The sequence below is a fragment of the Sturnus vulgaris genome, chromosome 9 (assembly GCF_052056855.1).
Source record: "Sturnus vulgaris isolate bStuVul1 chromosome 9, bStuVul1.hap1, whole genome shotgun sequence".
NCBI classification, from domain to species: domain Eukaryota; kingdom Metazoa; phylum Chordata; class Aves; order Passeriformes; family Sturnidae; genus Sturnus; species Sturnus vulgaris.
The window spans coordinates 23,914,689-23,929,937 of record NC_142251.1 but is presented as its reverse complement, the minus strand read 5'-3'; the positions used below and the strand labels follow the sequence as shown (position 1 = coordinate 23,929,937).

Sequence of the window (15,249 nt, the reverse complement as noted above, 5' to 3'; positions counted from 1 at the left end):
CAGCAATAAGCTGATTCCAAGTAATCTCAGTACTTCCCCAGGTCAAACGTGGCAGCGTGATAACTCCAGGCAACCACACTGTGTAGGACTGAGAGCAAGAGGACAGGTAAAAGGCCAAAGCTGGAGATGAAATGCGGTTTTTTGCTCTGCTTTTTCCAGGAGAAAGCCTCCTTTTTGGGTCCATTCCCAACAGTGGCTCCAAAGTTTTAAGAGGAAAGCAATTCAGCAGACAGGAAAAAGAGAAATTTAATTCCAATGGGGCAGAGGGGAAAAGGGGAGCCTTTTTGAGGAGAAGCTGAACCAAAAAAATCCTGTTTTAATTAAGTGGTTGTACCAGGTGAGCATCTGTCCACAGAAGAATGAATTCTGATTAGAAATGTCCTCCCCACCTCCTATTGGCCAAAGAAAGATCACCATGACTCAGACAATACAAAAATAAAAGTCAATAGATCACTTTTGTTGAGGGAGGGTGAAGGAGAATAGTTAAATCTCTGTGAAATAGTTCCTCAGGCTAAAGAGAAGAGCTTGAATGACTTCCTACATGCATGGGCTACCTACCATCCTACTCGTGTTGAGTGATGCCTGAATGTTAGGAAGAAACTGAATAGTGGTGGTATGTAAGATTCCTCTATATTTTCTTCTCCATTCATGATTCCCAATAATAACACCCAAGAAGCTCCTTCCTTTTGCAACATTGACCTAGCAAAAATGGAGCAGCACAAAACAAGACCACAGCCCACCTCCCAAAGTACAGTGAAGGGCTGACTAAGTGCAGTATAGAGGTAGAAATTACCTTCAAGAAGAAACAGCCTAGTACAATGTTTTGTCTGTGCTTTTCTCAAAAACTTCATGCAAGTTTTGGGTACTCTTGTGGCCAAAAATCACAGTCCTTCAAGGAAAAACTAGTAACACCCTTAACAGAAATAACAGCCACCTTAAAAGGAATTGTCTAAAGTTAAGTTACAGCATCTTCCTCTGACAGAAAGAAGTACAGGGAGCAACAGATGGACATGCTTAATTAACAAGCTGCCAGGACAGAATAATTTTTGCATTTCAAGTAAGTACAAAGAAAATCCTTGCAAAATATTCTTGCTATCCATGGTTTCAGAGTAGAATGGTTATCCTGCATCTATAGGCAGAATTTTGTACCAGCTACACAAGGGTAGGACTGTTCATAACCTTGAAAACAAAGTGCTTCACACACCTGCAAATGCTCTCTGTGACAACAATGCACTCTGAGCTTAAATAAAAGCACTGCCATCATTATGGAAAGCAAATGAAAATCCTTCCCAACCCACAGAAATATCCACTCTTCTGTTTTCCCCTTATCCCTGCATACCGCCATCTCCACGCTCCTTGCTGCCACAACATCTTTGGGTTTTGCATCTTTGGTTCCAATGTAGGAGCCGATGGTGTCACAGGACCAGGGAGAGTACTGGCTGTAGTCATTTCCTTTGTATTTCCCAGCAACCTTCAGGTCTTCATCCAAGTACTGTACAAAAACAAAAATCTGGTTCTGTAAGTGAAGGGAAGAAGCAGCTTCACAGCCATCCCTGTTCACTTCAACAGTAGTGAACTTGAGAAACATCACCAGGATTATTTTTTATCAGATACATCACCCTCTGGAACTGGGCCAGAGAACACATGAAGTGCCTGAAATTCTGAGCCCCTGGCTACGCTCCCAGTGCTGACTGTTCACTTGGCCAGTTTGAAGGTGATATTCTGACACTGGTTAAAAAATAAAAAAATCTCTATCAAGCTGTTACTTCATTCTAAATACGTCAGGAGTAAAGTCTAGTAACTGTGAAGAGTGATTACTTCAATTAGCAATGGCTCAAAATTAATTTTCTTGGTTGTACTGAAAGCAGAGAGCTTAAGACCAGTGGTAGATCAACAGCCAGCTGAAATGCTGGAGACTGTACTACAAGGGCTTACCATCTGGGCACAAAACCTACTTTCCCCAACACTTGCCAGTGCTGCACTGCTCTGATTTTCTTGTTGTCTACATCTATCAGCACATAAACGCCCAAGCGTTTTCTAAACATGTCAGCATCTCATGTTTTTGTCAAAATATGCTTACCTCCTCTGAGTGAAAAGGATGAGGCAAGGTTGGTGATGGTGCAAAAGGAGGTGGAGAAATCACCTTCCTCTCTTCCAGCTGGGCCATGATCTCTTTCCTTCGTCGGTGAAGTTCATCCAGGCTGGGATGAGGCTGAAATAAAAATGGGAAAATGTTTCAGAGCTCCTGAAGCATTAATGTACAAAATGAATAATTTTCTAAGTGTTGTTTACCTGAAGAAAGTAAGGCAGCTATATACTTCAAGGAGAGCAAAATACCGAAGATAGGCAGAATCATTAAAATAACAAGTAATGATCACTTTGTTAAACTCTATCTGTTAACTTTCATAGAGGACATATATGTTCCTACACTGGCCAGTGTTAGTTCAAGACACCCCACGAACAGGCAATGTGTTACAACCTGGCAAAGTTACCACTGGGACAGGTTCACCATGGCAAGTTCCCGTTACAGTCATATAGGTAAATTGACGGAAATCTACAGGTCACTAGTCATATTTATTATTAACTTTGCAATAGAATTAAATACAAACACAGCACACTCAAACTGATAAATTATGTTATCAGTTATGATATGTTATGTTAAAAACACTTCCTGTACTCAGCAATAGGATTCAGAGCCTTTAATTCTGAACGACCTAAGTCCAACTGTTCTACAGAACTCAATTCCAGCTGGTGAGTTATCAAAACAAATTTGTAAACTTACAACAGAAACATCCTCCAGTTAACTATCTAACTAGAAAAAATTCAGAAAAGCAGAATTTTTAATTCTATTATCAAGGCAAGTATGTTTAATGTTTATTATTAGTCACAGATGGGCAGTACAAGAATGCACATGTGACCATTTCCACACACTGTTTTTACTCTGTACTTGAGTAGGCCTCTCCAGCCTAATCTTTGCTGAAGAAGTCAGAGACTTATGAGATTTCCAAAGTGAATTACAATGCTTTTCTACTTTGAGCCCCAAAGCAGCATACTTTTACATATTAACATCATTACAACTGCAGAGTTGACCAGTAACCTGGCGTACTAAGAAATTAAAATTCTAACATGTTAAGAAGTAGCAGTCTGAGTTTGTGTCTTAGCTTGTTAAAAAATTTCTATATAATTTCTAAACAAGTACATGCATTAGGGAGAGCTGGTGCCTTTTGCCATTTGCTTTCCTTTACTTTTGTTCCTGCTCTCTTACCGCCATCATTGCGCAAAAAAAAAAAAAAAATAGGAGCTGCACAGCTTCATTGGCCTTGCGGGAACCTCCGGGAGCAGCTTCTGCTTCTATCTACAACTTTATACCAAAACTTAGCATGGACTTTAGCATCTGTGACTTTTACTTTTAAAACTAATGTGCTTCTACAATAAACAACATTTTAGCAACTATTAGCTGTTTAGCTCATTAAAGAAAACAACCTGGCAAGTAAAGCTTGGAGATTAAACCCCACAGAGTTGACCAGTAACCAAATTACCTTCCAGTTTTTGATTCCCTTCCTAAAGCTCAGACTTTCACGAAGGCCACCACCTTAGTACAAAAATAATCAATTCCTCCAACAGTTTATAGTTTCTCTCTCAATACAACTACAAAAACACAGTGTAGAACCCATACCCTGTGGCACGAAGGTCTGATCTGACCGAGATGTGGAGCCACTGGGCAATAAGCCTCTGTTTGCTGGTATCTGTCTCTGTTCTCAGGTACGTAGAGGGGCACGGCCGCCTGCGGGATGTCGATGGGCACCGGGCTGCCCCGCACCACGTCGTCACGCTGGTAGGGCTGCACGGGGGGGTAGACGCGGCGGCTGTCGTAGTGTGGAGGGTACATGGGCTGTGCCAGGGTCGGGTAGCCCTGTGGCTGTGGGTACTGCGGGCTCACCACGCGCTCCGGCAGGTACGGCCCGTAGTGCTCCAGGTACGGCGCACCCGGCTCAGGTGCTGACGGAGGAGGTCGGACAAAACGAGACATGGACTGAGTGGGGTAGTACACTCCTGAAGCAAGGCAAGGGGGGGAGACACAAGATACAGAAAAGGATTACCACAATTGTCCACAAAAATTGATCTGTCCACAGAAGCTGATTCAAAGCTCAAGTGACATAGTGTAATTCCCTAAGATACCAGCTCGGTGTCAACGTTACAGCTGATGAAGAGCTGAGCCCACCACAGATGCCCCACAAGTCCTGCCAGCACACCGAATAGAAATAAATCACCAGAATGTCTCTGCAGATTGCTACAAATGCTTTCAGCTAGCTAAGACCTAAAATGTAAATTGAAGATTGGTCTGGACATCTTCATCCATGCAATTAAATTCAATTTATCTCAACATATCAGAGCCACTGGCTGGGTAAAGGAAATTGGATTATTAGGATTTAAAGTTATCTAGATAAGTTTTTAACAAGATATAGAATAAATCTTGAACATGAGAAAGACATTTCAGAACTGTATATCACCGAAGACTTGTAATATCGCATTGCCTCGTTACCTCAAAATTTTATTATTCTATCTGGGATGTCTGGATAATTTTAAAACAAGCATGAATATGTGCATAACATCGAATTTTGTGGGCAACTCAGATGTTCACTGGCACATAATGAACAAATGTAAGTCATTTGTTTTTCTTCAAAATGCTCTGCAACTTTCTCAGAAATGGCTTCCCCCAGTGCACCTTTCCTTTCTAGAGCTTTTTCTGCTTTTAACTTCCTTTGGTCTTTCATTGCTCATTTTTCTTTCATATTAACTTCACTTTATCTCATTTCTCTCTGCAACCTCTCATTGCCTAAGAATCATTCTCTGTTTTCATATAGTCATATCTTCTCTTTTTAATCCCCTTCAATATTATCTATCTTTCTCCACATGCTCTCTTTATAGCTAGTTTTTCCTCTTAATTCCTATTTTATGATGTTTTCTTTTTTTGTAAACACCCTTCTCTAATTTCACTTATCTCCAGCCATCACACACACTTTATTTACATTTTCCCTGAGTCAAACTGAATTAAGGTTTACCATACTGGATCCCTCATCCAGCCCAATTAGGAAGAATTGAAGACAGAAGGACTTGCAACATTTGGGCAGATACAAGTATTGTTTCCACTTGCACTCAAGTCCTCAGTCAAGACATAACATACTGCCAATTCCTATTTTATTATGAAGTCACTATGTTACTGTCTTTTGTCCACGTCATTTGTAAGAAAACTCCAATTAAAGGGCTGAAAAACCAGAGTGGGAACAAAGACTAAAATCAGCATGAGGATGAAGAGCTTGGTGTCAATCTTACCTTGTTGATAGGGTGCTGGCTCAAACGATGGGGCAGCCCCTCTGGGGTCTTGATAAAACATATCTGCTTGTTGTGCATTGTACAGCTGGGACCCTCGTGGTACCATCTGCAACTGCTTGGTGACAGACACCGAGGGCAGATCTGCTGGCACCCGAGCAGGCACAGGATGAGGATTCACTGGCAAGGCAGAAATAGAGCTCTTGGGAACAGATTCCAGCCTAAAAAAGTGGAAAGATGTCACTGCTCATTAAGGTCTGGTATATCACACTGTACTCTAACACACTGTAATTTGTCTACACTCTACCTTCTGAAGGCTTCTATCACCTTCTCCAATTAAAATATAAGCAAACAGGGAATTAACACATTTTAGTTTTAGCTTTAGCTTTCTACTCTACTATATAATCACTAAAAAAACCCCAACCACAACCCCAGTTCTGTTTCTTTTTAAAAGAACTAATTTACTTTGTTTCTACTCTACATTTACACACACAACAATTGGAACAACAGGTAGGAAGAGCCGTACAAGTCAGGAGGGGATCCAGGGGCACTGCTACTCAGATGGTCCATCTTCCCCGGCTTCAGGGCACTTTCATAACTGGAGTCAGTGCCTCGAGAAATGAGCTGCGTCACTGTGCTGCCTGTTGACACAATTCCATTTGGCAGAGCAGAAGTTTTCCTATTGGGCAAGTCCACTCCCCCTTCCTCTGAGAGGATAGCTCCTGAAGGCAGGCCCACCTCGTTCAGCTGGCCCAGGGAGGCACTAAGGGGTCTTCTGGGAACAAGACGCTTGTTCATTTTACGGAACCTTCAGAAAGAAAATCACATATCAAAAAGTGAAACAAAAAAAAAAAAGCAGAAGGAGCTGTATTTTCAAGATTTTTAAAAATGGATTCTACTGAAAGCTTCTTTTTATTCAAGTTCTCCAAGAGGCTTATGAGAATACCTCTTAGAATACAACTTCCCTGATAGCTGATTTATTAATAGGAGTTTCAGTCAGAACAAGGATGGACTTTTAATAACAAGTACATGAAGAATTCACAGGTAAACTTCACACAGCAAATTTACAAGTCCTACTTTCTTTACACATATTCATCTCAAGAGAAGAAAACCAAAACCAGGCATCACATAAAGTAGTATTATCACATAAAATACAGTAACACAAGTTTCAGAATAAGAATCACAGACTGTTCAAGCCTGTTTTATTCAGGGAAGAATCTAATAGCAGAAAATTTAAGTGAAATAATATGAAGTTATACCCTTTTGCTCCGTTTGTCCAATAAAAAGCCAAGTGTTTACTACCATGTAATGTATTTTAAAACACAGTTCAAGATTTATGTTACTGTATCAATATGCATCTTACACCATTTCTGTTGTTTAATAAAGTGATTGCAGAGATAAAAACTATGAACATGCAGCAATTCCAAAAATCTAACTGCTTTTGACTAAAGCCTGAACAAATACAGGCATTCCTTGTTCATATGAATACGTGTCTTTGTCATTCCAACACTGCACGCTCTGCTCTTCTTTCTTCGTGTTTTGTCTGTGCACTGCATGCTGGCTATACAGCTCATGAACTGACATTAATGCTTTGACTTTCAGATTAAGAAAGGGAAAAGAAACTGTGCATGCCAATTCTGAGCCTTTGAATATTCTTCTCATTAAAAAGTATCTTTTCTTTGAATTATTTTAGCCCAAAGAGCAAGTAACAAGCTAATATGCTACATAAAATACACTGTATTTATTTATTTTAGTTCCTAAATAGTCCATTTTACTTAAAAAAAATTAAAACAACCTGCAGAACAACAGCATCTTGCTCTTGCTTAACTGGTAACCCTCCTTAATCTGTAATGATTTAGGACTACAAACTTGATATGACCATCATTTTTTAACTCTACAACAACAGATGTAACCAACTGAAGGTACCTGCATGAAACTTTTTGACAGATTGCACAAAGAACTGTTGCAGGGAAAAATCGTGGAAAGCTAGTTTTAGCTCTTTGGAGAGCTAGCAACACATTCCTTACATTTGGAAAAGTCCCACCAACCTACCTGAATAAAAAGGGAAGATAAGAAGTACCCTCAAATAACAGCCACCGTGAATGCCATCACACAGCATGTTTAGTCACACTTAAAAAGTAGGGAAAACAATCCACCTCCAAAAACTTTAGATAACACTTGTGTAACATCAAACTTTCAGAGCTGCATTACTGATAAACAAAGCAAAGATCCTGCTGTATGGAAGAACAAGTAGCTCCAAAACCTAAGAGATGACTGTTACAAGTTTATCACATTATTTCTTACTAGTCAACAGCAGGTTATACCTCCTTTCCCCCTCATTCCTAGATAAGAGAAATAACTCATATAGACAAAACAAAGACTAGACTGCTTTCTACTAGCAGAGGTACACTTACTTTTCCAGCTCCTCCTGTGAGTGTGCGAAGGTGCAGCTGGCCCCCCGGGGACATCCTCCTCTCTGCTTCATGTCACGGCACATGTATGTCTTGTACTTGCTGTGCTGAGGGGGCTGGCAAGGTTAAAGAAAGCAGGTGAGATACCTGAACATCAAAGTGCATTTCACCAAGCTGAATCTTATCAAAGGCCTGATGTTTGACTGTTGATAATTCCTCAAATTTAGGCATTTCTGAAATACCTGATATAATTACTGCAGTACTTGTGTCTGGTTCTTCAACAGAACCAACACATTTATGAAGAGTACATGTTTTGACAACTAAGCCAACTCTCAGTTTTCTACAACATTTTTATTCAAACTCCTTACTTGAGAGCTTGACTGGAACACAGCTGTACATTTAAGGACACAGCTTAATGGACAAAACTGATAGAGGATAAAGATGTTACCAACAATCGGATATACCCTATCAATAGTTCCCACCAAGGGAAAGGTCTGTAAAAATCAACGTGCTTTCTGAGAAGCAAAAAGGTATATCTGTAAGAAGTCACTTGCAAACTGTTGGGGTTTTTTTGTAGTTTTTTTGTTTGTTTTGTTTTTGTTTGGTTTGGGAGTTTTTTGCTATCTGCTGTAGTGAAAAGATCCAGGCAGAGTGAACATAAGCCACACAGCCATTTACTGGCCACTGCTGCCAGGTAACTTTACCAGAGCTCAGCAGACATCCCTTTCCTACTCAGGAAGCTCTGGGTTCCTTTCCAAGCAGCACAGCACATATCACAGGCTCTCCACAACAAAAACTCTTGCTGTTTTGCCCTCCCAGATTCCCACTTATGCATTTCTACTGTTTTTGCTTTTGCTGGTGACAGTGCTCATTATCCATCCCAAATAATGCAAAAAGGTGAAACAGCAGAAATAATTCACTTGAATTTTGCCCTTTTTTTGGCAGAGAATCTTTTTACTAGTTGAGCTCCCCAAGAGGATGAATGCCAAAGCAACGGAGGAGTAGGACTGGGACAGGCAGCTCTGTATTTCACCAGCATTTACATCAACTGAGCTACACAATAAAATGACATCAAAGGAATGTATGATATGGTAACTATGAGAACCTAATATACAATTACATTGTCATTGCTGAAACAAAAAAAATTGTTTCAGGAATTTGGATTGCACCTTCATATGCACTATTCTTAAATCTTCAAGCTTAACAGACCATTAAGCACAGGTATACAGATGATTTCATAAACAGAGAGCCAGCTGGCTGAAATATGTCACATTAAAACAAAACGAAGAAAATTCCCACAAATCACAGCACCACCCAGCATTCCTTCCCCATCTTCTACTCAGGAAAGTTGTTATTCATTTCCCTAAGCTGGATCAGACTGTTCTCCTTCCATCCTAGTGAACTGTGAAAATCAATTCAACAGGTTTTGGAAGTGGTGTCTCATGTTTTTTCCTGTTTCTTTTTTGATAAATATGACTTGCAGTGATGTTTTCAATTAGCGCTTTGTCAAACCAAATCTTTCCAGATGACATTAGTAAACCTCTACTATAGGATACAGCAAATAAAACTTAGAGGCAAATATTCCCCAAATGATTTAGCTTTTACCTGTTGTTGATCTGTTCCTTTTTTGCTGTGATTCTGGATATAATCAACTAAGCCATGAACCACAGTCCTCACAGCAACTAGTCCATTCTCCAGTTGTTCCCATGTTGGAGGTGGAGCATCTGTTGCACGGACAGCAAAAACCAAATATAGAAAGAAAAATTAGAAGGATTTTCCAAAACCAGGTACAAAATCCCGCATCAGTAATACAAAACTTAACTAGCCAAGTCTATAAAAAATGCTTCATCAGTAGATAAAAAGCATTAATCACCTTAATTCTGGGACATTTAGCTCTTACAGAATAGAGGTATCTATAAATTTAGGACTAAACTGCACAAAATACCGAATGAGCCAGTAAGATCATTGTTAGCATGTCAAATTATTTCCTTTTACAAGAAGTTTCACATCTGACAAAAACTCCAGAGTAAAGGCACTGTACAAACTCTTCTCATTAAGAAAAACATCAGGTTCAAAATCCTTCTTTGCATTCAGACTCCTGGAGGGAAAATCATTCTATACGAATACAGTCATCACTGGCCTGATTATACCGGCACAGATGTGGAATAGCAACGGAAATTAATGCCTCTCATGTGGAAAAAACATCAAGGCCAATCTATGAATCAGACCACCATCTAAAACAGTAAGTTGTACAGTCTCAATTCTATAGGAGTGCTTTTTCTTTTTAGCCAATTTACTTTTCTAAGTTTTTGAATCTGTTCCAGCAGCTGACATTCCCACTGTGTGCCTGCACACTCTGGTGCAAAAAAAAGTACCTCAAAGAGCCTTTCAAGGTCTTTAGCAGAATTAATTACATTATATTACACTCACAGGGACTAAATTCTTCCAGAAGTACTTCAATATGCTTCCCTGCTGTTCTTTAGATAACTCAACAGTACAGAAAAAAACCCCATGAAGACCAGACTTGGCTACCAAAAGGAAGGCTATCAGTGATGCCACCTTCCATATCAGTTTTTTGCAACGAATTTGCAGTACACAGGTTTGTCCCCAGCTTGTTCCAGTATGAAAGATTTGGGAAGAAAGCACTGCATCTCCTTTAGCTGTGAAGTACAACTGGTCCTCATTGGAAAGGAAGTTTAACTTCTGTTTATTTAATCAAATACGAAGTACAATTTTTCATCTCCTCCAATTGTACTTCATATCTATTACTATTTTGATATATAATATTGATTTTACACATTTTAGCAGGTATAAAATGAAACTTCAGCCATACTACTTTGTTCAGTCCCTTCCCTTCTCTCTCAGGTGGTCCATCCTTACAGCACTGCTGACTTTTACAACCATTTCTATCTTTCTCTCCTCTGTCAACAGCTTGGGTTTTATTTCCCAGTTAAATTCTTTCCAACTATCTTCCCAGACTCTTTCCTAGTTTTGCAGAATTACACATGAACAAGAAAAAATTCTGAATTCTGTAGGGTAACAAATCATTCTTGTCTATACTACTTTTGCCCAGCTTCTCTCTACTCAATCTATAAAAATTCTATCATCTTGGAATCCAAAACTCGTAAGATGATGAATAAGGAGGACATTTCCTTATACTTGATGATCAGTTTTCAATCTTTGAACAGTGTTAAGTTCATCTTGCTAAACTTAAAGTTTTCATAAAAACATCCAGATTTACCTGGACTGGGATCAATATTTGCTAGGAGCTCTAGGTGAGGTCTAAGACGATTCAAGTTAGCTGGATCTCCAGTCCTCTGAAGAGCAATAGTTAATTCCTGAACACTCTGTGCAAATGAGGCTGGGGTCTGCAACTTAAAAAAATTATCATAATTAACTTTCTACAGGCATAGCAATCCTCATGGTTTCTGAAGGCTGCTCCACAGGCTCACAAGAACTGTCTCCCAAAATAGGAGATAAACACCTTTCACAGAAGCTCATTCCAGTGAACCCTTTCTATTAAGAATGCACAGTTCTTTGTTATTCCTAGAAATAAAACCCATTTCTTTTTTGTTGTGCTGCCACTTAAAAGAAAAAAAAAAGGGCCATATTAGAAACCATTTAATTTAGATTTCTGAAGAGTCTAATATACCCAATCCCCAAACCAAAAGGATTGCATGCTGCTTTAAAATGAGTACAGCAAGCAGAAAATAAAGAACAAGATGCTTGAAGGAAAAGATAGCTAGCAACGTTCCATTTCCTAACATCACACAATACACAAAGTATTTAAATCCACCTAGATTCTTCAGGAGATGTTTGGCAGGACACTTCAGAAGGCAGACAAAGGCATAAATATACAGCAGAAGCTATCTTGAAGCTAATCCTCTTGCACAGCAAACAAAGCAGTTGTTTCACAGCTTTCATAACCATTCAACAAGGTTCAGTTCTTCCCACCTAATTTAGGCACTTACAAAAGCATCCCCTAATCTAAAAGTCCATTTATACTATGTTGCTTCTGAGAGAGAAATCTGGGCATTTCCAGAGTTTAGGTTATTGTATTTACGAAATGTGCTTTCACCTCTCTGTCTTATTTCAGACACAGACCTGGGGACTCATTTTTTTTCCAACTTATGCACTAACTTCCTGCCTGGAAACACAGACCATTAGCCTCTGTCACTACATTGGCACTTATCAGCTGTTCATAAAGGTCACCCCTCAATTATTTAGCTAAACTTTGCGGGTTTTCCATCTGCAGAAAGAAAGAAAGTAGCAAAAATGTTTAAGATGGCAGAGGGAACAAGATTCAATAGGTTACAAATATATATTCTAATTATTTAGACATAACAGGACAAATGATTAATGGGTAAGCCTGCGTGGGCAGAGTTTCTAAGTTCAATGTTACAAACATTTAAATAGACTACACTTGCGAACAAGATGGACTGGGCTGATTTCAGGTGGCTTTACCTTGTCAATGATACTCTGCATGTGGGATTTGTGAGACTGGTCTCCATACAACAGCGAGGACCACTGGTCTGGTGCGATGCGCAATCCTGCTTCCATGGCTATCTGAACTATCTGGGAGTCATGCTCCCTTCTCAGAGCTTCATAAGTCCGAAATTCCTCCTTCAGTTGCATCAGGGAGGAGTCTTCATCTCGCTTGGTCACCTAGCAAGGAGAGATGAGCCAAATAAAATTAGGTAGGATAAGCCCAAGATTACATCAAGTCTGAGGCAAGTGGCATCTTCAGTCAGCAACTAAGTCCTTCTCCCACACTAAAATCAACTATGACACTACTCAATGAACACCAGTTCCTACTAAAGTAACACACACTTCACAGAGTGGAACCACTGCAAACTGGATACAAAACATCCTTTACTTGGTCTCTGATTCACATATTGGTCAAAGTGTCACACTTCCTGAAAGACTTTACAGCATTCATACCTTCAATCAAGATATTTTGTTTGCATTGCATGATTTTGTTTGAGGGTACAATTAGCAAAACCAAAGCGTTTTTCTACTCTCTTAGCAAGAGTGAATGACATTTAAGTTGAACATCTAGTAACAGATATTAACTACTGTAAAGTACATTAAGCAGTTTTTCTTCATACAGCTGACACCCAAGAGTCTCCTATTTCTTTGATTCTAACCACACCACAACTGAATTAACAGAATTAGGAATTTTTTGGCTTTAAGCCACTTCTAAGAAGGTAAGTATGCTGCCTTACATCCAGGTTTTGTAACGGTGTCTCTATGAAACTGGACAGAGGCAAAACCTAACTTTACAACTTCAAGTCGCTGTTTCAGCCTACGCTGCCATCACAGCTGAATGACAAAGACCTCTCTAAATTCATCTGGGACTAAATGAGCAATGCTTTCTCTAACTAATCACATATATTTGAACACATTTAATGCTACAGGACAATGAACACTGAAAGTGAAAACCAATGGTTTGGGCAGAATCTTCTTCATACCTTGAAGCATGAGGCTCTGTAAAGGAGCTGGACAACATGCCCAATGCTAGTTTTGGAAGCCTGAGGAAATCGTGGCTCCAGTCTCTGCACCACAAAGAGAACCAAGACCTTTCGAGACAGAGCAGACCCATCTTCTAAAGCCAGCAGAACCAGCTTTAAAGCCTCCTCTTGCATTGCTGAGAGCCAGGGGAAATAGAAAAAAAACCAACAAATGGTAAGAGAAGTCCAAGTAAAATTTTTGCAGTTTCTTGTTCATCTACAATTGGGATAACAGCTAAAAAACCAACAGACACACAAACCCACAGAGAAAAAAAGAGAGTCGAGCAAGAAGGGAGGACAAAGCGAGAAGGAACTCTTCCACATTCCCAGACTGTGACTTGAGAAAACAGGACTTTTTACTTTTATTATTATTATGATTTCTCATTGTATATTGTATTAATATTATTATTATTGCTACTACTACCACAACATCTATTTTGGGTATCATCTGATAAGAAGATTCCTGTCTGCACACTTCTTAATCATTAATATGAGTTTTCAAAGTGTATTGCCTACATCCTACATTTATCCCAGAAGAAAAAGCTGACAGGCTAAGGGAGAACACGGTTATGAAAGTTAATATCTCAAGATTACTCTTCATCTGTTTCAGTCAGGAAAAACTTCACTATTACTTCTTCAAGAAATTGGCTTCATATTTCAAGCCTCAACAAGTGAAGTCTGTATTTTCAATAATGAGACTTCATTTTTTTTAAGCAACATTGATTTCTTTCTAGCATTTTAAGCAAAGGAATTGAATTTATAAATGCACAACTTCTCAAAAATGTGTACACATAACTGTAACAAATCTATCCCCACAACTGTTTTGTATGTTTATTGCCCTACAGAAGGAAAAGAAGCCATGCCAGTCACTTCCAGTAACCTTATTTTTCCTAGAAAGATCTTCAAGGAATAGCAAGTGAGAAGCAATTGGTCATTTATCTTACGACAAGAACAGGAGGACGCTTATTCTGAATTTTACACAAGACTTGAAAAAGCATTAAAAATACAAGAAAACCCAACAGCATCAGCCCAACAGATACACAATTAATTCTGAAGACTACTATTAAGAAGTTAGGCTGTTGCTTAATAAAATCACTTGGGCAACTGGACAGTCATTTATCAACAACTCAATTCTAAATTGCTTCTAGTACAGAAATGATGCTGCAATGTCACCTACCTGGCCCAAGGAACTGGCACCCTCTGGCTCTCACTGCAGCCCAGAGGTTGGAGGAGAGCTGCTGAGGGTTTTGATGCTGGAGAATGAGCTCTGTGACTGTTCTTTCACCCAGTGACCGAGCTGCACGCATGGCTCTGATCCGCCCTTCCTCCTCCACCAGCTGGCAATGGACTAATGTCACAAGTTTCCTCTGCATGGGACGACTCAGCACACTCTGAGTAGTACTGTTAAGACCCACACCTTCAAAACAAAATGAGACAGAATAATAAACTACCTCATATTCCTCTCCTTGTGCCAGTCTTCAGTGACTGTACTGGACATGTGCAAACCTAGCTCTCCTGGTGTCCATTTTGTCAAAGGGAATACTAGTCAAGGCATATCAGAAGTTCATTTCACTTGTTTTACTTGGCAATAAAAGCAGTTTTCTGGTAGTCAACTTCCCCACAGGCTTAACCTTGTCATTGACTGACCTGGCTTTTGAAGAAGATGGAACCTCTAATGAATCCTTTCACCATGTTGGTAATTTGTCCCACACCCTCCCATACAGATTTCCAGTCCATCCCTTATTCATGGACTTGAGGGATCCCTTGGATATTTGTTTTCACAACACATATAGTTTCTTGCCTACATATGGTACCTTCACTGTTTTGGTTTAGAGCTTACATGAGTCCTGAACTGCTTGGGTGATGTTTAATTATGTGCCAAAACTCTGAATCACAAACATGCCAAGAGCCACCTAATTCAGGTTAAAGGAACAAGTGACTCACTAGACATAATGCTGCTATGTTGAGTTTGCTCTGCAGCCAGAGCTTGTTCACTG

General features: G+C 39.6%; 1 protein-coding gene across 12 annotated transcripts in view; it reads right to left on the bottom strand.

The window, feature by feature from the left end:
- The window catches only part of RC3H1 (ring finger and CCCH-type domains 1), a 61,293-nt gene that overhangs the window by 14,040 nt on the left and 32,004 nt on the right, over nt 1-15,249 (bottom strand). For 7 of the 12 annotated variants that reach the window (XM_014886704.2, XM_014886705.2, XM_088170145.1 and 4 more), the window contains exons 4-14: nt 14,430-14,669; nt 13,214-13,389; nt 12,207-12,407; nt 10,984-11,116; nt 9,348-9,466; nt 7,746-7,858; nt 5,858-6,139; nt 5,335-5,552; nt 3,677-4,053; nt 2,081-2,212; nt 1,340-1,510 (exon numbers count right to left, since the gene is read on the bottom strand). In XM_014886704.2, the coding sequence (XP_014742190.1) occupies nt 1,340-1,510; nt 2,081-2,212; nt 3,677-4,053; nt 5,335-5,552; nt 5,858-6,139; nt 7,746-7,858; nt 9,348-9,466; nt 10,984-11,116; nt 12,207-12,407; nt 13,214-13,389; nt 14,430-14,669 (2,162 nt within the window). The remainder of the gene's footprint in view (nt 1-1,339; nt 1,511-2,080; nt 2,213-3,676; nt 4,054-5,334; nt 5,553-5,857; nt 6,140-7,745; nt 7,859-9,347; nt 9,467-10,983; nt 11,117-12,206; nt 12,408-13,213; nt 13,390-14,429; nt 14,670-15,249) is intronic. The other 5 variants (XM_088170147.1, XM_088170148.1, XM_014886716.2 and 2 more) reach the window with 2 other exon arrangements.